The following is a 24,910-nucleotide window of genomic DNA, read 5'->3' as shown; positions in this document are numbered from 1 at the left end:
GTTCGCCTGTGGAAATCCACTGTTTGGATTGTTCCTTTGTCTCAGGAGTGGAATGGTGTATCCATGTTTCATCCACAGTCACAAATCGACGAAAAAATTCCTTACGATTCCGGCTTATGCGCGCCAAAAGAGCCTCAGAGGCGACCACTCTATTGCGTTTATTCTCAGCTGAGAGCAAACATTATTGATGTACGACCACGCTTAAATTCATTTACCCAGTTATAAACCGTTGCTAAGGCAGGGGCAGATGTGCCATGAACTGAGTCCAATTCATTTGTTATCTCATATGGAGTTAAACCCTTTAAATGAAAATGTTTGATTACCGCTCTGAACTCGTTTTTTTCCATTTTTCTTAACGAACAATTTTTTTTTTCAATTGGTTATAAAAACACGTAAACTCAGAAGATGTGGACTGTGACTGCATCATATATCTAGTCGGGAGTGGTGCTGACTGAAAACAGATCATTTGGAGCGATTCGCGCGCCATTTGTTGGTCATTCTAAGGACTTATTGAACTACACAGCAGAGTCATGTAAAATTGTATATCAGTAAACATTAACTTTTAATTTCATGAAAATAATATCAGTGAATAACTCAAACGTTGGAAAAAAACGATATTTCACTCACTGCATTGGATTTTGGTGTGAATATGACGTAAAATAGCAAATGAAATGATTATTTATAATCTTAATATCATGATTTTACCTATTTAACACTAAATATTTCTATTTTGTTTAAAAATAAACTATGCAAATACCTTTTTACTGCAACAATTAAATATTTATATGATTTGAGCGGAAAAATCACCAAAAATATCAATAAAACGAAATTTAAAATAGCGTGGATAAAAAACTCAACGGATTTAAAAATTACAGACATTTTTTGTACTTTTCTGCATATTTGCTACGGTAAAAAATTCCTACCCTCTCTATTTTTTTATTGAAAAAAAATTCGTTACTTATCAAATGAAAATCAATATTTTCCATTTTTTAACCATTGCATCGCTTACAGCATACCCGAAAATAGTAAAAAAGAGTATTTTACAATCAATTTTTTGCCTTTTTTATAAAATTATTCAAGTTTAAACGTAAGAGAGAAATTTCTTCATTTTGGGACTTAATGGGTTAATTCCATTTATTTCCGCGAAATTAGAAAAAATGTATGGAAGTTTAAGGTAAATGAGAAGATTTTATATGAAATTCATTGATTTCAGTAACTTTGAAACAGGCTTAAAAATATGCAAGGGAATTACAAAGAATATGATGAAGTGGCTGAGAATTCTAGGTGAGGTTAAAATAATACTTCAGAATCAACTAAATCAAAACTTTTAATAAATAATAATTCAAAATTTAGTAGAATTCAAGCGAATTAAAAAATTTGTAGGGAATTCCAAAGAATTTAAAAGAATTCAGGTTAAATTAATAAGAATTCAGGCTGAATTACGAAAAATAATTTAAAATCTCTTAAAATCTTGAAAACCCTACTAATTTGTAACCAAAAAAGTGACTTATGACTGCAAACCGATTAAAAATAATTCATATGAATCGGAAATACAGGTTAAAAATCGAAAAAGTTCTATTGATTTCAGTAAAATTTTAGTGAATTTAATGGAATTTAAGGGATGAGGAGAATTCGATGAAGTTCATAAAAAAATCCAGCTGAATTAAGAAAGCAATCAACTGAATTGAAAACAATTACAAAAATATAAAAAAACTCGTTGAATTGAGTAGATTTGAAATGAGTTTAGAAAAAATCAAAGGACATTAAAAAAATATGCTGAAATGCCTAAGAATTTAAGGTGACTTTAAAAGACTACAAGATAAATTAAACAACTTTTTAAGAATCCATTAGATTGAATAAAATTGAGTGAATATAGAAGGATTAAAAAGAATTTTAAAAAAATGTGAATAAATTCTTTGAAATCCATTAAAATATTCAAATCCATTAAAATGATTAAAACCTTAGATATCCGTTAAAATGATTTAAGTCTCTTTAAAATGCCTTGGAATCTTAAAATAACCTGCAATATTCCAGTCTTTGAAATCCCCATCAAACTATTGAAATTAAACAATTTTCCTTAAAATCTTCCAGATTCTTCTTCGGCAATTTTGGAAATATTTTTAAATTTTTGTAAATATTCTCTTAAAAGAATTTTTAAAAATAAAAAATCATATTCAATTTTCCTAGGAATCTTAAGAAAATATTTTTATTCTTTTGAAGCGCCTCAGAATACTTAAAAAGCTTCTACATTTTTTGTTTAAAATCTGCAAAAATCTACGTTTTAAATTAGGCTTTGGCTATTTGCACCGAAATTTCGGTACGAATGACCGAATTTGGTCGGCACACACACTTTCGTTTAAATTATTTGAAATAATTTTAATTTTCGAAAATGAATTTTGGATCTTTCCAAAACAAAATTACACAATTTTGTATCGAATGGCTTAAAAAATAAATATATTAGACTAAAACAATAGTTTTAATTTAATTAAAGCCTTTAATTAAGAATAAATAATTATAATGAAGTTATTTTTAAGTTGAAAATAGTTTATAAGGTTTCAATTGGACGTATACATTTTTGTAAGGTTCCATTTAAAAAGTAGTTTATTTATTATATCCAAAAATGTTAACTTCAAACGATTTTAATTTTGACTTGTTTAAGTCTTCAGAACTGCATTTCAAAATTATTTAAATTAAAAATGTGCGCTTAAAAATAAAATTCTAAAATGGACATTTTTAAAAGTAAAAGATTTGCCAATTACGTACTTTAAATTGAATACTTTCATAATTGAAAAATTTAATTCAACGAATTACTTTTAAAAAAATGGTTGAAATAGAACTTTGACATATTTTTGTTCTAGATTTGTAAAATTCCCGGTAAAAAAATGCACTGCCATTTCCAGGTTTTTCTCGGCCTCAAAAAATTCCCGGTCCAGCGCGGCCACCCCGAAAATGAGGATTTTTCAAAATAACGAAAAATCATTCTGTATAATCGAAACCACAACTAAAGATGAAACAAAAGTCCACTCTTAAGCTAAAGTGGTTGTGAATTGAAGTCAAAAAAGTTTGATTAAAAGAAGTTATCCAGGATGTGGAAGTTGAAAATTTCGGCTGCTGATTGCAATCAAAAATTCAATTTTCAGTCAAAAAATTAAATAACACAATTTCCAAAGATATGACGTTTCTGAATACGAGTAAACAAAATTATATCTAAAAAACGTAGCAAATTCCGACAAATTGACCAAGAAATTTTGCATTAAAATTTCATCGGTTTTCAAAATCAGCTTTAGATGGCTGGTTCTTTGGATCTGTAGTGACATATTTCAATTACGTATAATTGCTCCTGCAAATTTCCCGTTCGAAGTCATGATTATACTTTATTATACTCCACTTTCAAATCCAGGTATAACTTAGAATTTTAATACTTTTGAAAAATTCCCTGTACCAACTTAAAACTGAAAATTCGGTACATGTAGCTGCGGCCATTGAAAATCTTACAGAAAAATCGCTTTTCAAATTCATAATTGCAGAGATCTCTTTCAAAAGCCGCTGTTCTAAATCATAATAATATTGTTTCTATATTTTGATTTAAAAAAGTATATCTCTCTTTGATTACAAAAAATATATATCCGAACGACTCAGAAGAAAGGGATCTAGTGCAATGATCTAGTTTTTGAGAAACAAGTTGCATTTGAAAAGATAAGATTTCAGCATACTGAAACCGTCAAAACTGATATTTTCAGACATTGAACCCTTCCTTCAGAGTTGGTCACATATGATATTTATAATTGAGGGGCCGGATCGTATAAGGGCGTATAGAATTTTGTCGTGCGAAATCATAGTCCCCTGGAGGCTTCAAAACAAATTTTGGATTTAAAATTTTTGAAGGACATATCTGGACGTGAAATTTTATTGTGCATCTTTTTTCCTCTAGACAAAAAGTTGTAACTTTTTTAGTTTTCGAAATAAAACCAAAAAACTGACTTTTTTGAAAAACTTGATTTTAATCCGTTTTTTAATTCAACTCATGCTCAGTGCTTCAGTTTTTGAAATTTTTAAATGAAAATTTCAGGGAATGTGCTTTAAGATGTCCTTCGATTGACAATATGATAGGAATTCAAAACCGTTGTTTTCAAAAATTATTATCAATCTTTTTCTGACGCTCGGCGCGAATCGAACACTTGTAACTTCCAGCGTTTCGTTTAGAGAGGGAATTTTGAACAGGCAAATACTTCTCGCGACAAAAATTCGGAGAAGGGTGTAATGAAGCTTTTTGGCAAGTTTCAGATCAAAATATTTAATAGTTTAGGAGTAGTTACGATTTTAGTGAACGTCAGCGCTGGAGTTTTCGAGCTTACTATCCACTCCGCTGTGCCACGTTCTCTTGCTAGAGAGTTTTTGCTTATAATATGATATTATGAAATTTTTTAGTGAATAACAGTTAAACAAAAATAAGTTAACAAAATATTTATGAATTTTATTTAATTTTGAATGTATTTTTTCGGTTTCTTTAGATTTAAATGTAGTATACTTTAACGTACACCTAATGTTTACACGGACATTCGGCTTAACTCGTAAGCGACCTTGAACATGCATTTTGAAAACAAACCTATGCACAAATTTTCTTACTCTTTGTCTAAATCTATTTCAAAAATAAAACAGATCAGTTAGTCCTTAACTATGCTCTGGACAGTGCATATTAAATTAAATTTTAAGCTTAATAAAGTTGAATATCTCTTGTATTTATTAATAATCAATCTAGTCACAAATTTTCTATTGCTGTTTTAAAATGGAAAATATACCTCTGGCAATTCGAGGTAGAAAACGAAAAAGAGACGAGAGTACATGGGCGGAAAATGTACGCAAAACCAATTTTAAATACACAGTAAATAAAATTGGTATTTTATCGATTTTGCACGAGATAAATTTTTGTGACATTATATTAATATTTTTCATTGACTACATTTTTCAGACATAGTCATTTTATAGAATGAATTAAATCATACACTAGGAAAATAATATACAAAATTATTGATCGTTTTTCATTTTAAAATGATGAATATTTCAAAGAAATTGTTTTGTGCTTAATAAAGTTTAAAAAACTGGAAGATAAAATCTGTAGGTTTGAAATTTACTTGCAGGGAGAAGAATATGTTTCAAGATCAAAAAATCTCGAAAAGGTATTTATGTCAAAGAAACTTTTCACTCCCTTGCAATCTTTTTGCAAAAGAAAATGCTACGAAAGTATTGCAATATCTGCACAAGAGAAGTTGCATTCTAAATTTTGGGAATTGGGAGATTACCATAAGCAATCCATCCTTCTTAGTACTTTGATGAAGTTCAATGATCCAAAAAAAAGTTAATGCTCACAAAGTTTCAAGATTAGTAACCTGGAATTTTTTATTTGCTACTGATGACAGTGTAATTGTCGTATGTAAAAAATGTTTACTGAGTTGTTTAAATTTGTCGGAGAAAAGATTGCGAGTAGTACAGGGAAAAATGTTAAATGATGAAAGTTTAAGTCTATTGTAGGGGAATGCATGAAAAGCGTAAAATAAAACTAACTGATCAAGTGAAAGAATTAATTCAGGAACATTGTTTAACCATGCCGCATCAAAAATCTCATTATTCGCGAGAATGCACTGAATTAAATTATTTTACGAATCCAGAATTAAATTTAACAAAATTGTATAACGAGTTTTGTGACTACTACATAAGTGTAACGCAGGATCTCGAAGAGAAAGATTTAATAGATGAGTCTAAATACGCAAAATACTTTAATCGAAACGTGAATTTTACTTTCAGATTACCACGTACTAACGTGTGCAATACATGTTAACGAAAGTGATTTGAAAAACGTGGAATCCCCTGAAATCGCGATTCACAAACAAGAGGTACAAGAATATACAATTTTAAGAAATAAGCTGATTTCCGAGGAAGGGGTTCTCTGCTGCGAATTTGATTATGCTCAGAATCTTGCGTTACCCAAAATTCCGGTCATGAACAGTTTGGCAAACGATTGTTGTGGCTTTATTTGTTTAACGCTCATGTTTATAGTTCCGAACAGAGTTATATGTATCCTATATTAGAAGGGAATGTCAAAAAAGGGGCAAATACTGTATGCAGTTTTCTCCATCATGCAATACAACAAGAATTTGATACTTATTATCCCAAAAAGATTGTTCTTTTTTCTGATGCATGTGGTGGACAAAATAAGAATTACACAGTATTTGCATATCTTGTTACACTTTCCATGAAATTGGGTGTCGACATCTGGCATGTCTTTCCAGTTCGGGGTCATTCATATTTTCAATGCGACCTTCATTTTGGAATGCATTCGCAGTAAAAGAAGAAGCTAGAACGCATAGAAACTGCAGAAGAGTACATTAAATTAATAAGAAACTCTCGAGATCCTCCGTTCACTATGGTACAGTGTGGTGATAACATTTTGAATGATTATGAAAAATTCTTTAAGAAATCTGTATCACATCCTAAAGGTATGAAGATAAGTAAAGCTTATGTAGTTCACTATCTGCCAAACGGAAATGTTGACATTTTTGAGAATTACACAGAAACGAATGTCTCCATCTTTAAAACTCAAACGAAAGTGAAAGTCGCGGAGTTAGAAAGAAATCCCCCTCCAATCGTTGGAATAACTGAAGCAAAAATGAAAGAAGTGAAGAGTTTATTGAAATACCACACACCAAAAGGACAAGCGTTTTTTAATGAATACTTTGCCTCGATAACGAGCAATAAAACCAAAAACGACTCGATTCTTTCTTCTGATGAAGAATAAACTGTATACTTTATTTTAAAATACATCGGAAATTTACTAAAATGGATTTATATTCAGTAAACTTAATTTGTTGTATTTTTATTCAATAAAAGATTTAGGTTTTATCAAATTTATAAGCCATACATTGGCGATACACTTAGTGCCGTGTGGCTGTACGCCACGAAGCTAAACAATTAAATATTCTGATCTGAAACTTTCCAAAAAACTTCATTATACCTTTCTCCGAATTATTGTCGCGAGAAGTATTTGCCTGCTCAAAATTCCCTCGCTAAACGAAACGCTGGAAGTTACAAGTGTTCGATTCGCGCCGAACATCAGAAAAAGATTGATAATAATTTTTGAAAACAACGGTTTTGAAATCCTATCATATTGTCAATCGAAGGACATCTTGAAATACATTCCTTGAAATTTTCATTAAAAAATTTCAAAAACTGAAGCACTGAGCACGAGTTGAAGTGAAAAACGGATTAAAATCAAGCTTTACAAAAAAGTCAGTTTTTTGGTTTTATTTCGAAAATTAAAAAAGTTACAACTTTTTGTCTAGAGGAAAAAGATGCACAATAAACTTTTACGTTCAGACATGCCCTTCAAAAATTTTAAATCCAAAATTTGTTTTGAAGCCTCCAGGGGACTATGATTTCGCACGAGAAAATTCTATACGCCCTTATACGATCCGGCCCCTCAATTTCAGATAATTAATAATTTACGAGTAGAAATATACACTGGAAATCAATATTTCAGACTTGAAAGATTTCAACATTTTAAAAAACTTTTGTCTTTTAAGGGCATGTGATACTTACAGTTTCCCCGGTTTTTTTCTACAAAAATTAAAATTTTTTTAAACTGAATTCGGGGATGCTATAAAATATCATAACGGACAACCCCGAACTCTTTTTTGAAGGATAATAACAAAAAAAATGTATTGTACTGAATAAAAATTTTATGCATATGCATTATTTTGAGGTTACGTCGTTTTCCATCTCTGCCTTTCCGATAACCTGGAAATTGTTTATGAAATAAACTGTTTTGATTGCCTGCAAACAAGGTTAGTTCCGGGATATTCGTCACTATGTTTATTTGTAAGTCCAAAGTTTTCGGCCAAAAATATTGTGTAGTTTGGAAGTAACGCTCGGGTGAATTGTAACACACATAACCTCGAAATATACACTCATGTTGTTAGCAATATCAACATTTTTTAAATTAACCTACCAAAAAGTGTGTGGGGACGTCCGTTAGCATGTTCGCTATCATTTCCCAAATTTTTAAGACAAAATATTTATTATTCTAGAAAAAAGCCGGGGAACCTAAAACTGGTAAAATAGACGATATTCTAAGTATCACATGCCCTTAATATTAATTTTAGTACAATCGAATACAAATGGTTTTAGCATGATGAAAGTAGAGCTCACCTATAAGCAAAATTTTCTGCTTGTTTCCTCGAACCAATTAGTTGAACAATGGCGAAAAACTGTTGGTGCCCATCATATTTCTCCTGTTTTTCAAGAACAAGCATGAAGTGGTGACCAAAACAGGATTGCATCATTACCCAATCAACAGCTCCAGGTAGATTAATATCAGTTGCTAAAAATACGATATCTTCTCCTGGAAATGAAAAAAAAAATGATTAGATATCCATGCGTAATCAAAGTTGATGTAAGATATTTGCAGACTTCACAGCTCAATATTCTCTAAAACAGGGGAAGTAGGGTGATTTTCACAAAAATAGGGAAATAATAACATACAAATAGTATTTCTAAGATTTTAAGTCGAAATATATTGCATTTTCAACCTAAAAATATTAAATTTCTTCCAAAAGAAATGAATTTTCAACTCAAAACCGAATTTCAAACAAAACAGTTACATTTTGGACCAAAAGAGATTACTTTCTAACAAAATAGTTAGATTTTCTCAACAAAATAATTAAATTTTGATATAAATAATTTATTTTTCTCACAAAAATAATTTAATTTTCAACTAAATAGTTCAAATTTAAATAAATAATTCAATTTTGAACCAATTAGATTTTCAACTTAAAGAAACTAATTTTCAACCAAATCGTAAAATTAAAAATTAAGAATAAGCTTCAACCAAGGACAGTAGCATTTTCAAACAAAAAATAAATTTTTTTAATAAGACAGTTTACTTTTCAACAAAAAAGTTAATATTAAACCAAGAAAGATAATTTTTCAACCAAAAGCGATAAATTTTCAATAAAAAAAATAAATAAAAAAAACGAATGCTCGACAAAAGCAGTTCAATTTTCGACCTAAAATATAACTTTAACAAACTAGTCAAATATTCATCAAGACTTTAATTTTAAACCAAATAGTTGAATTAAAAAATAAAAGAAATAATTTTTATCCAAACAGTTGAACTTTAAAACAAACAAATCTTTCAAGTAAAGTGATGAATTTTCAAATAAATGGTTGCATTTTTATCCAAATAGTAGAGCTTTCAAGCAAAAATAACGATTTTTCACGAAAGCAGTTAACTTTTCAAACTAAAAAGATATATTTTCATTCAAATAGTCGAATTTCCAAACTTAAAATATTAGACTTCAAACATAAAAAGGTGCATTTTCAACCAAAAAAGATGAACAAAATAATAGAATTTTTAACAAAATAATTCAATTTCCAATCAAATAGTTGACCAAATTATTGAACTTGTGAACAAAAAAGATGTAACAATTCAAAAACAATCTTATTTTAAACCGAATAGTTCAATTTTCAAATTAAAAAGACAATTTTTTTATAAGACAGTTGAATTTAAAAGAAAGAGTGAAAAGAAGAGTCTTCAACAAAACAGTTTAATTTTCAACCAGAAATATGACTTTTTAACACACTAGTTGAATTTAAAAAAAAAGTATTTTTCAACGAAATTGTTGAATTTAAAAACAACATTTTTAAATAAACAGTTGCATTTGAACCAAATAGTTAAACTTTGAAGTAAAAGTGACCAATTAAACAAAAAAATGGTTGAACTTTTAACCTAGAAAGATGAATTTGCACTCAAATGGTCAAATTAAAAAAATTAAACACAAACCAAAAACAGTTGCATTATCGGCCAAATACTCAGAAGAAAGATTTTTCATTCAAAGCAAATTTCTTTGATTCGAAGGATCGCATTCTTTGACCCTTCGTAAGGGAAAAGTTTCTTTGATTTCAAAAAGGGTCTTTAGTTTAAAGAAACTTCCTCAGCTTTCTTCTTTGCAAAACCCACGGTTTTCACATATATTATAAATTGCGGAAGTCGATAAAGGTCAGCAAACCTTTTTATAAGAAATTCATTGATTTTCAAATCATATAATAAGAAAGATAATAAAATTGTTGTGTCTAATAAAGGAAAGTACAGATAAGCGTTTTACTGCACACTAGCAGCAAATTCACACGCGCAAATCGCGCGTTCCTGTCTCTGAGTTTCTATTTACTAACATGAAAATATGCAAATTTAAAAATCCATTATTAAACCAATTTTTTAATATAAATATTTTTTAAATATTTTTGAAATAATATTTAATAATGATCAATTTCGAATTGCAAGCTCTTGAAATTAAAAAAAAAAAATATATATATATACACGAACGATTTTGGACAATTTAAATAGCAAAAGGAGTTGAATTGTATCATTTCTAAGTCGAAGCGCTAAAAATTAAAAAATTATTATTTGAATTGGAGAATCACGAAATTAGCATGACCATAGATTAAAAACTTAAAAATATGACAATGTAAAAAAGTTAAAAAATCTATATTATGATTCAAATTTTGGAAATTGGATAGCTCAAAATTAGGAGTAATTCAAGTTGTATTTTTTCTAATTAAAAGCGTTCAAAATAAATAATTAAAGATTGAAGACTTTTAAATTTGAATAATTTGAATTCAAAGCCATTAAAATTTGAAAATTTAATATTGAAAACTAAATTAAATCTTTCAAATGCCAAGCTTCTGATAGTCTAGAATTTTAAATTGTCATGACATAATAAAATTACAAGTTAACATTAAAACTGATTAGAAGACGTTTTCTAAAATGAGAAATGAATTAAATTATTTAAAACAAAAACACTTTGAAATATATAGTCATTTTAAATGGGAAACGTTAAACATAAAAAAATGTATACTCCCAAACTTTAAAACTTAAACGAATGAGAACTTAATTTAAAACTGAACAAAATTTTAGTTACCAAAAATTGTGTTATTAAAACTTTTTTATGCTGAAACACTTTAAAATTTCAATTACTGTGAGTAAATTAAAATCGCTTAAAAATTAATAATTTTCAAATTGCTAATAATACTTTCCAAAATTTAACCAATTCAATTTTAATTGAAAACTAAAATCTTAAAAAGGAAAAAATTAAAAATTTATAAACAAAAATTCTCTGAACCGAGAAAAAATATTAATTTGCTCTTAGTGAAGGAAAAGCTTCTTTGATTCCACAAATTTTCTTTCCATTAAAAAAAGTATCCTTCGTTCAAAGAAATTGTTTTGGTTCATACAACAATTTCTTTTAATCTTAAATGGTTTTCTTTAATTTGAAATTATTGTTGATTGAATGAAAAAAAAATGTTGAAGTAACAGTTACTATGATTTAAGAAAATCTTTTTCTAAGTCAAGTTTTATTTTCAAGCCATAAAAGTTCTTTTTCAACCAAAAAAGATGGATTTTCAATAAAATATGACTACTTTCTATTAAAAAAAGACAGTCCAACAAAAAAGTTGCACTTTCAACCAAATAGTTGAATTTTTTAGTCCCAGACAAGTTTTTTGGAAGAAAGTTGAATTTTCATAGAAAAAAGTTAATATTAAACAAAGAAAGATGAATTTTCTTGACAAAAATAGATAACTTTTCAATCCAAAAGGATTAGTTCACATTTACGTGAAAAAATGAGCAAAAGGGAGAGAATTCTTGAAAAGAGGGAGCAAAAGAGGAATTTAAAAAAAGGGGGTAAAGAGGAGGATGGGGGAAAGCTTCTGTATTTGTTTTTTAATTGTTCAAGCCCACCTTGAAGAGTCGTGATACTTTTGTGACTGAGTACAAGATGGTTCATTACTTGTTCCAATGAACCTTGCCACTTGCAGGAAGCACCCGGGCAGGGACAGCTGTATGGACGGTATTCGCAAGCATCTTCGTGGTCTGGCTTCTCAGTATGCACCAGAGAAACGGTGCAACCACTGGTGGAATACTTGCATGGAAACATAACGTTGCTCGCTACTTTCTCCATGGCAAGATTACGAATATTACCTGAAAGAGGCAAATCGAATTTTTCATAATTTTTGTTCTTTTCATTTGAAGAAACCATCAAGAACATTCTACAAATTTGATTGCAAGAGTTTAAGATTTTCCTTTTATAATCATTTCTTACTTCAGGATGGTAAATCTAACTTCAAATAAAAAGCTTAGGTTATTTGCCGCTTTTCTCGGTCAAAACTTACATTCTGCTCGGTTAATTTTTTTTAGCATTTACAATCATCATTATTCAATACTAATTACTTTATAATATCAATTTTAAAAAATGAAAATTTTAGAACTACAAGATCAAATATACAATGTAAATTATTGTAAAAATTATATTAAACGTCACAGTCCAAAATACTTCCAAAATAGGGAAAATAGGGTGAATAAATTCTTTTAAATAACTTTAATGTAGTTACCATATTTCCCAGATTTTAAGTCGAAAAACTCGGGAAAAAACTTAAAACTTGAGTTTTCTAGCTAAAAAGTCGAATGTCTTTAGAAAACACTTGACTTTTAAAACCAAAAAGATGAATTTACAACAAAAAAGATAACGTTTCTTGCAAAAGATAAATTTTCAATAAATCAGTGGAATTTTAGACAAAAAAAGAATGATTTCTTAACAGAACAGTTGAATTTTCAACGAAATAATGAAATATTCCATCAAATAATACAGGTTTTAACCAAAAGAAATGAATTTTGAAGCCAGAATACAATAGATTTTGTTTAATAACAAGAAATAACTTTCAACTGAAGATAACTTCTTAAGAAAATAGTTGAATTTTCAATTAAATAACTACATTTTCAACGAAATAGTAACATTTTTAGCCAAAAAAGAGTAATTATGGTACAAAAAATATGAACTTTCTTCAAAATAATTAAAATTTTCACCAAATAGTGAAATTTTTCATCAAAAGAGATGAATTATAAACTGAACATACAACAGTAGACTTTTTGCGTAGGACTTTAAAAAAATGTGACTTTTTAACAATAAAGTTTAATTTTCAATCGAATGACATTTTGCACCAAATAATGTTTTGAACCAAAAGAGAGGAATTCAAATCCAAAATACAATATAAGACCTCAAAAATGAAGTTATCTTTCAACCAAAAAATATGAACTTTCTATCCAAAAGTACCAACTTTCTATCCAGAAACACGAATGTTCAATAAAACATTTGAATTTTCGACAGAAAGAGATAAATTATTAACCAAAAATATAATGGCAAACTTTTTTATTAAAAATAATTAACATTCAACCAAGAATACTTGGATTTTCTTTTTTAGTTCTATTAATTCAGTTAAAATATAAGCAAAAAAAAATAATAATAATAAAAATAAGATAAACAAGGAGAATTCTCTAAAAAGAATAATATTTTAATGTTAGACGTTAAAGAAACATTTTAATTTCGATTTATTTTTTATTAAATTTCTCAAATTTAAAAAAGAATTACTGGTTAAGGGATCGTCCATATATTACGTAAGACATTTTTCTTTTGTTTATATCGCTGTGTCCTTTTCAACTTAATAAAAATATTATTTTCGTCTTTATTCAAACAACAGAAAAACGTCTTACGTAATATATGGACAATCCCTAATTCTTTAGATTAGATATAATTAGAATTGAGTAAGCGAACAGAAACTGGGTTATGATGCTTTTAGCATTTTCAGGACGCGAAGAATATGTTATCAGAAATTTTGTATTTTTAAATAATGCTAAATGATTTTTTAATGACCCATACATTCCTAAACTGAGAGTCCATTGTATGACTATTAATTTGCCAAAACATTTTTTGCCATTACAGACTCGGTTTAAAAAAAAATTTACCTTTTCCAAAATTTTTGTTTTATGAATTAAAATTATTACTTATTAAATTCCCAGGTTTAACTAAAAACTTGAAAACTAAGAAAGTTTAAATGTTTTAAACTTAACTTTTGAAAACTCGATTTTCAAGTTTCTTTTATTTTCAATTTTCTTCAATTTTCTAGAGCAGAATTTTAAACTGCTGAAAATTCAATCATCAATTTTCTTCCATTTTCATCTATTGAAAATTTCAGTTATCAATTTTCAACTGATTAAAACCGAAATTTTAAAAAGTTGAAAATGAAAGAAAATTGAATTGAATAAGTAAACATTTCAATACATAAAATTTGATGTTTTCGAAAACGGGTCGCCATTGGCAAATTAATAGTTAACCAATGGTTAAATAAATCGTTTTTCACATGTTTAGAATCGTTCTCATGATCAAAAATATTTTCTCTTTTAAGCATACCATTATTAATAATAAAATCGTTATATTTTTCCGTCCAAAGAATGACTTTAGCTTTAATGTTTTATTTAAATCCTGGATAGTTTAGTTTGAAATCGGTCAAGTAAACATTATTAAATTTTGTATAGTTAAGATTTAAAAATAAAAACTCAGACGCAAGAGTCCCGAGTTTCAATTGTGAAATCTTGATTAGCATTGACTTGAAATTTACATCTACACATTTTAAACTTTTATCTTTATAAATTTCAGTTTACATATTTAAGTTTGCTTTCTGGTCAGAAATTTTCCAAGTAATTCAAATGTTGAATTCTCAAATGCAGTATATTTAATGAACAAAGGGGAAAAAGAAGAAGTTTTTCGACAACAGGAGAAAAGCAGAAGAATAAGATTATATCCCATTAAAACCCCGTTTTCAAAAGTTTGTAACCTTTAAAATATATGAATTTAAATTCGTGTATTGTGTACTAAGGTGTCAATATGCCATAAAAACTGCATATCTCAAGCTGATATGTTTAATAATTCGAAAATATTGGATAATCAGTTAGATAGTTTCCTCGATATGATACTATTTGGATTTTTCTTTTGTGCCTTATCTTTGAGATAAAGTCTTCATTGTCGAAATTATCTCGAATGAATTTATCATCTTTTGTTCGGTTATTCCTCAATTGTTATTTAAATCGTGAGGAAATTTATGAGAAAATATGACTGTTATTACCTAAAGGCCCACGACAAGTAGGACAACACGTTAGCTTTGGTCTGCAATTGCTGCAGACAAGATGTCCACTTTGGCACTGTAATATCGGTGGCAATACGTAATCAAAACAAACTGGACATTCGAAGAGGCTGGCTAGGTCGGTCGAACTACTTAACGCCGACACAGCTGAAGCCGAGGTGCTTGCAACACCTCTTCCTCGCTTTCCAGTGTTTAGGGTTAGCTGGGACATGTTTTTTTGAAAGTTGTGTTCCAAAGCAGAGCACTTTGTGGACTTTGTGGGCTCAGTCGCAGCAGTGGAACATTCCTGCACAATTTTCTTAAATTATACCTGAAACAAAATTTCATTCTTCAAATTCGAAATCGTACAGATTATAATTAAGAAAATCTGTTATTTTATAGGAGATGTACAAATATATTTTTTATTTCTTATATTCTTAACCTCGTATTCTACCTGATTTAATCTACAATCAGTCATTAGAGTGACTATTGGATTTTAAAAGTGATTTTTTTCTTCAAAAATAGGTGAAAAATAGGTGACTAGACAAAATATTGTATAAATAAAAGAACATGCAAGAAGTTACCTTTTTCCTACGTTAAATCAATAGGACATTTCATGTTCTTTAGAGCACGTGTTAATATTAACCGATCTCTTTCAAACTCATTTTACGGGTTTAACAAATATGTTCCTGGTCATTTAAATTTAAAAATTCAAGCTCTAAAAACAAAACTCATAAAAAGTACCTATTCAAATAAGAATATCTAAATTAAAATATATAATGCCGAATAATAAAATTCTACATTCAAATTTTGAAGAATTTAAAATTAAAAAAAAAAAGATTCGAAATAAAAAATATTTGAAAATATACTTTTACTTGAAAATTAGACGCCATCAAAATTTAACAACTACTATTTCGAGGTCTTCAAACCAAATAAGGAGCCGTCCATATATTACGTAACCATCATGGGGGGGGGGTCCCATTGGTATGATTACGAATGATTACATGGGGGAGGGGGCATCGTTTAAGCGATTACGTAATCGTATGTTTAAGTTCATATTTTCATCATTATCTTCTTGAGATGATTGCGCCATTTTAAGCGATCAAGGACGACTGAAGATATTAGAAATTTTTCTTTTATTCTATTGTTTCAAAAGACAATAAATGAATGTTTTTATAACATCGTGTAATTTTTGATATAATGGATTATATGATGCTCTAGTTAAATTTTGAAATTGTCTTCTGAATTCCTAACATTGAAGTGGGCGAGATTATTATTTTATAGGTCTTATAGCTGATTACGTAATCAAATGGGAGGGGGGGGGGTAAATGGTTATGGCTGATTACATGGGGGGGGGGGTACTTCTGGGCGAAAAATTGATTACGTACTATATGGATGGCCCCTAAAACAAATTTATCATTGAACATTGAAACACTGAAAATAGTTTAACTGTTAAGACTTAGAATTTAAAATCTATTCATTTATAAATAACTTTGTAGCCTTTCAATTGAATATTATACTCGTTTATAAATTTTGAATCTAAAATTAATCAATATATTAACGCTTACAATTTCATTATTTAATCTATTAAGATTTTGAGTTGAAAATTGTACCATTTTTGAGTGTCAAATTATGACATTTTTAACATCTTCAAGATAAAACTATTCAAATTTAAGGGATTTCAAATGAAAATTAACAATGTTTAAATTCTGATTTCCTTATTTCAAATGCTCATAATTTAAAATTGTTCAATCTTGAAGAATTTTATTTTGATCGGTTGAAAATAATAGTTATTAAAGTATTAAAAGGCATTCAATTAGAAATCTAACACTTTAAATGATTTCGATTTAATACCAAGAATAATTACAATAATGAGCACATTCCCGACCAGAAAATAAATTCATGGTCATTTCCCAGCTTTCCCCTGGTCTCAAAAAAATTGCAGTTAAACCGAATTAACTCCAAAGCATTCTACATTGAAATTTAGAATACAATTTTAGTTTTTCAGCTGGAAAAAGGTAAAATAAAAGTTATAAAATAGTTGGCAAAAGGCGAACAGATGACACTCTGTGATGACTTGTACAACTTTATTTGACAACGAATTAATCAAGAATTTAAAGTGCGTGCGTGCGTGGTGATAAATAAACCAAAGCCTTCCCCTTATCATATCTAAAATGAAAATAATCAACTACACTCTCACAAATACAAAAAAAAGTATTCCCGAACGAGAATTTTCGACCAAAAAAGATGACTTTCACAAAATAGGTTTAATAAACTACATTATTTTTAACCAAACAGCTGCATTTACAAACAGCTAGTTGACTTTTAAAACAATTAATTAAATTTGTAACCTATATAGATGAATTTTAAGTCAAATGGTAGAATTTTAAAACAAAAAAGATTAAATTACAACTAAAAACAGTTGCATTTTCAACCAAATATTTAATTTGAAGGCAAAAAATTTAATATTTAAACAGCAGAATTCAACCAAAGACGAATTTTTGACAAAAATAAGTGAATCCTCAACAAAATCAGATTAAGTCTCAAACAAACTTCATTTTTCAAACAAAAATGATTTTTCAGTTAGTAAAGAACAACATTTGAGCCAAATTGTTGATTTTTCAAACCAAAGACGAATTTTCTACAAGTAGTTGAATTTTGAACCCGAAAATATTTTTTTTAACTAAGTACTTCAACTTATAACTAAAAAAATGAAATAACAACGAAACATGTAATAGTTCATATTTCAATTAAAACGATACATTTTCGAATTAAAAATATTAAATTGATAATCCTTTGAATTTCAACCATCTTCTGAACAGGTGACAAAAAATATTAAAAAATCAAATAAAAGTGAAGGATTGACTCACTATCCGGTTCAAAAATAAACATTCAAAATGAAAAACGTTCAAATTTTTAACTTGCTGAATTCCACAATTAAATATACGAGATTGAGAACATTAACATTGTCAAATGTAAGTCTTTAAAAACTAAGTTATTTTACAATAATTCGTATTTACTATTAAAGCAATTCTCGACCAGAAAATAAACTCAACAATTTTGTAGCTTTTTCCCGGACTCGACAATAATTGTCCCTCATAAAAATTAATTCAAAGGCATTTTCAATTGAAATCTTGAATACAATTTTAGGTTTTTAACTGAAAAAGGAAACAAATTCCTAAACAGTTTTAAAATTGTTAGATAAAAAAAAGTTCTAAAATAGTTGATAAAAGGTGAACAGATGACACGCTGTGATGACTTGTACAAGTTTATTTGACAACGAATTAATAAAGAATTTAAAGCGCATGCGCGGCAATAAACAAAAGGAGGCCTTCTCTTTATCATATCTTTGGATTTAATATCATAATTATTCCCCATCAAACAGTTGCAGTCATAACTAAAAGGATGATTTTTTAAACAAATAATTAATTTCTCAACCTAAATAGAACAATTTTCAACCAAATGGTAGAATTTTTAAACAAAAAATATTAAATTCCAACCAACTGTTTAATTTTCAAGACAAAAAATTATATATTTAACTAAAGAAATAATAGAAAATGGAATGGCTACATTTTTAGCTAAAAAATTAATTTTCTACAAAAAAAACGAATTTTCAACCAGTTGAATTCAAACACACACAAATTTTTAAGAAAATAGTTGACCCCTCAACAAAACCAGATTAATTTTCAATCAAAGTTGAATTTACATCCCAGAAAGATTTGTTAGCCAAGAAGAAAATGTCAACCAAATTGATGAATTTTTATGCCAAAAACGAGATTTCTACAAATATTTGAATTTTTAACCCGAAAGTATTAATTTTTAACTAAAATGATGAATCCATCTAAAAAATGACTTTTTAACAAAGTGTCGTAAAAAGGGATAAAGACGCTCATGTAGGGTAAAGTTGCTTACCTTCTAATTTATATTTTAAAATTTAGTATCAAATTTTTTAGGGCAAAAATAAAAGATTATCGATTGTTTTAATTAGTAAAGTTGTCAAACTTTACTTTAAAATTTATTTGGTGCGAATTTATTGGTGATCAACTTTACCCTAGATGAGCGACTATACCCCGTTTGAAGGTAGTTCAACTTTCACCAAGTACATGGTTGAATTTTCAACAAAAAAAGATAAATTTTCAACAAAATATCTAATAGTCGATATTTCAAATAAAACGGTCAATTTTCAATTAAAATGATCAATTTTTAACCGAAAATCAGCGATACACTTTTGGTACGAAAATTTATTTTCAACAAAAAAATACAACTTTACAATAAAATAGTTGAATCCTAGATCAAAACAGGTTAAATTAAAACCAAATAGTAGAATTTTTAACCAACAGAGATGAATCCTGAATTCAAATTGAAATAAATAAAATTATTGTATTTTTGTTATGAATAAACAATTCTTTAAGTATTCATGCCTTCATTTCTAAAATATATACCTTTGAGAAATATAAATATTATATTGAACAATTTTGTATATATTTACAATTAAAAATATTATTGAAATAAAATTTCTGAATTTAACGGCTATGGTTATGGAATTTTCCGTAACTTAGCCCTGAACGAACTGAAAAAGGGTTAGAGTTAAGGAATTTTCCATAACGTTAGCTCTGAACGAGTTGGAAAATAGGTTTGTTACGGAAAATTTCGTAACCGCAGACATTGCGAATTATAAAATAGGAGCGGAGATTGAAAAAATTTAATTTGTCAAATTCAAGCCTTGAGAATTAAATAAATTTACAAGGATTAGTTTTAAAAATTCAAAATTAGAAATGTAACATTTTTATCTGTAAGACTTCCTACTTGAAGTCCTGATTGCATATGTTTTTCTACTAAAACTATAAAAATTAAACAAATTCTCGACCAGAAAATAAATTCACGTAATTTTCTAACTTTTTCCCGATGTGAAAAAATTGAAGCTCATAGGTGTTAACTTGAAAGTATTAAGAATTGAAATTTTGATTAAATTTAAAATTTCTCAACAGAAAAAGATGAAAAATTGCCAATATAGTTTTAAATAAAATAATTTTTCTTAATATGTGACACTACTATGATTGTACAGGTTTATTTGCTAACGAATTAATAAACAATTTAAATCATACGTGGTGATAACTAAAATGAAGCCTTCTCTTTATCATATCTAAATTGAAAGTAATCAAGTACACTCTCTTCACTACAAATAAATTATACTCCCGACCGAGAATAATTAATTAGACACTCAAAGGTGCAACGTTTTTTTATATAAGTAAAAAACCTCGTAGTCGATGCAATGACGTAAAAGTGCAAAACATCGACTACACAACAAATAAACAATGCCAAATGTACGCAACTGACATGTCTTCCATAATGGAAAATTCCACCTCTATCTCATATTTTGTGTGGCACGCTGAAATTCTCAAAATTTGACTGCGGAGACTTAAAAATGATAAAAATGAGCTGGATAAATCTTACCTAAAATAAAAAGAATGCAGAAGCGTGAGTCGTTGCAACTTGCAGCTGAGAATTGAGTGTTACGTGATCTGGGCTAAGGAAACTAAAGTGTTTGGCAGAAGGCACTTAAGCGTAGCGACGGCGATGGTGAATTTGATGACACCCAGCAGGTCCTCGTGAGACTCAATTTCGGAGGTCTTGAAGAAAGCGTATAAAACGACTTGTAAAGATTCATCGATGATCGGGTCAGACCTATAATTGTCTTAAGGCCGAGCTACATCCCGAGAAGTCGCAGCCGAGGAGGCAACACCATCCGCAGGAATGCTCGCGATGTTCTTGAAAGAATCATAGCCGCTCGATCGCCTCTCGTGTACTCCAGATTCCAGGCGAAAACTCAAAATTAATTAACACGACGACACTACGATGCTTATTCATTGATCAGATTACGCACACTGCAGATCAAACGAGGCCGCCATTGTCGTTTTTAGGATGCATTCACAACACAAAGTGCATAGTCAATTGCACAACCACATCCACACCGAGGAGATAGCTGCATTCCCACCCCACATCTGGCTTTTTATCAAGTGAAGATTTTCAGTATTTCTTTCGGTTTTTTGTTATTTATAGGGAATTTATCGTTTCGTGCATTTTTTGCGGATGAAATAGATATCTTTTGAGAGAATCCTGATATGGAAATTAAATTATAAATGGAGATCAATTGCTTAGAGCGTAGGTTAAGTACGACTCAGGGGCGAATGAACGACGTGCGGAGCCATGGATTTTCGTTCAGATTGAGAACCAATTAGAACACATTGTATTTTAAGCAAATATTTAATTAAAAACAAAAGGTTATTTGGTAACAAATTATGTAAACAATAATGTAGGCAGCCAGAAGATTACTGCTGCAATACGAACTGCGAAGTGTAAGTAATGGCGGGAATTTTTGAACTTGTTAAAAAATTACAATTTCAATCAACTTTTTATATTATTTAAGCACTAATCTTTTAAGATTAACATTTTAATCCTGTAACGTATTTAACATAGAATCTTTCATGAAAGGAAAAAAACTCTTTCAGTTAAAATTAAAAGATATACATTTTTTTCTTCATTTCAAATCAAAAGATGAGGTTTTTTTTAAAACATTGGATAAAAAATTTTTATGTTTTAGACAAAAATTGTCTTTTAAGCTCAAAAAGTTAAAATTTTAACAACCAATATCAAAATTTGAAACAACGTTTATTTTCAACAAAATGGTTAGATTTTCAACCCTAGAGTTGTATTTTCAAGAAAACAATTGAATTTCCAACCAAAAAGGATTAATTTCTCAAGAAAATAGGTAATGGTAGTTGCATGTGTAATAAATAGAAAACGTGAAAATTCTACTAAGTGATTAATTTTAAAACCAAAAAGGCCAATTTTCAAACAAATAGTTGAATTTTTAACCCAATATTTGAATTTTCAACCAAATGGATTAATCATTGAACAAATAGTTGAAGTTGTAAACTAAAAAAGATGAATTCTCAACCAAACATTAAAAAATTAAAATTTCAGTAAAAAAATGTTATTTCTACCAAAAATACGAATTTTCAACAGAATAGTTGAACTTTTAACTAAATCGGCGACTTTTCAACCAAAGATGAATTCTCAATAAAAAACGTAGTTCGATTTTTAATCAGAAAGATGAAATTTCTACCAACAGATTTTATTTTTAATGATTACTTTAAGATTTGTACTTTATTCTTATTCTCAGCTACCCTAAAAAATGTGTAATTTCAATAAATTTAGAGGCTATCCATATACCACGTGGACAATTTTTCATAACTCTTGGACCATCCTTCAACCCTCGTGGATAGACACAGGGGCGCCAACTCCGAAGGGCAGTTCGGGCGGCCGCGCGACCTGTTTTGAAGGGGGTGGGGTCCCGAAAATTGGGAAATATATTGTGTAAATCAATTAACTAAAATTGCAAGAAGAATAATGGGAAATAAGTCCCTTTGATGTATTCCAGTAGAAATAAAACGGATACAAAAAAAATCCATTTGGAGAAAAAGTTAATCAGAGTTCAATAACTAATCATACTTTTCAAATTAGCAATTATAAGTGATGCAAGAACGTATCCTGATTAATTTTGTCGATTACAACAAATATATCGTAGAAAATGATTGATTAATAAATTTTGCCTGAACCTACCTATAATATTATATAATATTATATATTAATTTTAATTATTTTTAAATTATCATATCACTTTCGAGTCATTTAAACATTTATCTTATTTCGATCTCCATCTTTTAGAATATTAATAAAAACTAAATAATGAATAAACGATATTTCCTAATAATTTAACAACATTGAAATATTTTCAACAATTTGTAAAATGGCAATGATTGAATTGAGTAATATTTAAAATATTCTCGATCAACCCTCCCACCACTGTAGGAAAGCTCTATTCAAATTGCTTCAAGAATTTATTTGCTACATAAGTGCCGGAGGAAATAAATGTGTTTTCACATAGAAATTTATCACCACTGTTATCATTTTTATAATCGCTCTCGTTTTTTTGCTCATCACATTCTTTTTTCTTAAAAAGGGGGGGGGGGGTGTCTGCCTAAGGTAGATACGCCCGACCTATTTCACATAGGATTGGCGCCACTGAACAGACGTGGAATTTTGACGTACACACCCGCCCATTCTCTGTCCACATGGATATATTTTTTGAAAATATAGATATTCCAGATTCCTCGAGTATATCTTTTGTCTCATTTCAGTACATTTTTAGAAGATTTAGTGTATCCATAATTTAAAAAAGCGGGCACCCTAAAAAAAAACAATTTTGTGATTAAACATTTTATTGTAAATTATGTCGTTTTCCTTAAATTTAATTTATTTACAATACTATTTTTTTCGATTAAAACTGAAAAATATGCATCCTAGCGTAAAATGCTTTTAAGAACAAAATTTGTAGATACAATTTAGGCAAAAAATTTTGTTAAATAAAATGTCATAGTAGCTTTTACCGTTTTTGATGAATAATTATACAAAAATTTTAATGTAATTTTACAACAAGAGCTTATAACACATTTTTAGATCTTTTTTGTTCTAAAAATTCTTTCATTTTTTTTATTCTCTGGTGCCGTTTATAAAAAATTTTTTAAATCTTTTTATTAAGATCGAAAGAAAATGTACTCGTCTTTTCTAAACATTATAAATAAAGAATCTGTAGCTGCTTTTTAGATAAACAAGTTTTGTGTAAATGTTTTCTGTTCGTAGCTGATGTCGTTTGTCCAAAAATGTAAGTTTTTAATAAAATTTTTTTTTTAAACTACGCGTCCTATTAAAAATGTATTACTACCAAATTTGTAGATCTTTTTTGGGTGCACAATTTTGGTATTTTCATCTTATTTCACATCTTGCAGTTTCACCGCAAAATTGAATTTTTGATGTTTTATGGTTTTTGTGCCGTCAAAATTTTGACTTTTACAAAATATATGATGTTATTATGATAATCTTCTAGGCCTTTCAAAACATGTCGTTTTTTCTTCTGTTGTTTTTTTTGTATTCTGCGTTATTTAGTTACAAATTTTCATTTTCGTTTTTTTTTTTTTTTTAAATTATGTTATTACTTTCCCAGTGGGAAAAAAAGTATGAAAATCCCCAGAACATCCTATGGCAGGCCAATCATCTTTTCTAACACGTCCAATGTCCTAAAGACGTCTTAAAGACATGGACGTTCTTGGGACATCTTTCGTACTGACATTAGACGTTTTAAGAGTATTCCTAGGATGTCCAAAAGACGTCTCTAGGAGATCCTCAACTTTTTTTGCCCACTGGGATCGTACCTTTTGTTTGATCAAAAATAGTAATTAGAAGATAATTTTCGTATTTGCAAGTATTACGAATACCCGTACAGATTATTTTAGAATTTTAAAAATGCGCTCACTTTTTGAATTTGTATTTAAAATGGCTGGCAAACAAAGCTGACCCTTAGTTTAGGACCCTAATAGAGTATATCAAAGGCCAATCCAAACTGTCAATTCTTTTGCAAGTTATCGTGCTGACTAAAAATCTACAAACGCACATACAGACAGATTCGCGGAAACCTATTTTTTTAGCTCAGAGGGTCTTAAACCGTGGACTTCGATGAAACTCATGAGGGGGGGGGGGGGGGGGGGGGGTCAATTTACACAAATCTAATACCTTCTCTGATGAGAATATAAAAAATTAATTTTATATAAAACAAGAAACGAAGTTTAAACTATAATGATCAATTTTCGAAGTTCATCCAAATTGTTTAACTTTTAAAGCAAATGAAGATTTTTCTGTAAAATAGTTGAAACCATGAGCCTCATCCTGCAATAAAGTAGTTAAATTGTCAATAAAGAAAGAGGGATTTTCAACAAATAAGGTAATAATAGATATAAAAAAATTAATTTCAAATAAAAAACAGTTTAATTAAATAAAATGTCCCCTGCCCATT

The 24,910-nt window shown here is 28.8% G+C and overlaps 1 protein-coding gene across 1 annotated transcript in view; it reads right to left on the bottom strand.

The window, feature by feature from the left end:
• The window catches only part of LOC117170719 (E3 ubiquitin-protein ligase SIAH1-like), a 26,008-nt gene extending 4,832 nt beyond the window's left edge, over positions 1 to 21,176 (bottom strand). Inside the window, exons 1-4 of the mRNA XM_033357732.1 lie at positions 20,455 to 21,176; positions 15,004 to 15,331; positions 11,789 to 12,028; positions 8,203 to 8,395 (exon numbers count right to left, since the gene is read on the bottom strand). Coding sequence (XP_033213623.1) covers positions 8,203 to 8,395; positions 11,789 to 12,028; positions 15,004 to 15,232 — 662 coding nt within the window. The 5' untranslated portion in view covers positions 15,233 to 15,331; positions 20,455 to 21,176. The remainder of the gene's footprint in view (positions 1 to 8,202; positions 8,396 to 11,788; positions 12,029 to 15,003; positions 15,332 to 20,454) is intronic.
• Positions 21,177 to 24,910: the final 3,734 nt, after the last annotated feature.

This window comes from Belonocnema kinseyi, chromosome 4 (assembly GCF_010883055.1).
Source record: "Belonocnema kinseyi isolate 2016_QV_RU_SX_M_011 chromosome 4, B_treatae_v1, whole genome shotgun sequence".
Lineage (NCBI taxonomy): Eukaryota > Metazoa > Arthropoda > Insecta > Hymenoptera > Cynipidae > Belonocnema > Belonocnema kinseyi.
Note: the sequence above shows the minus strand (reverse complement) of the source record. Positions and strands in the feature narration are given on the sequence as shown.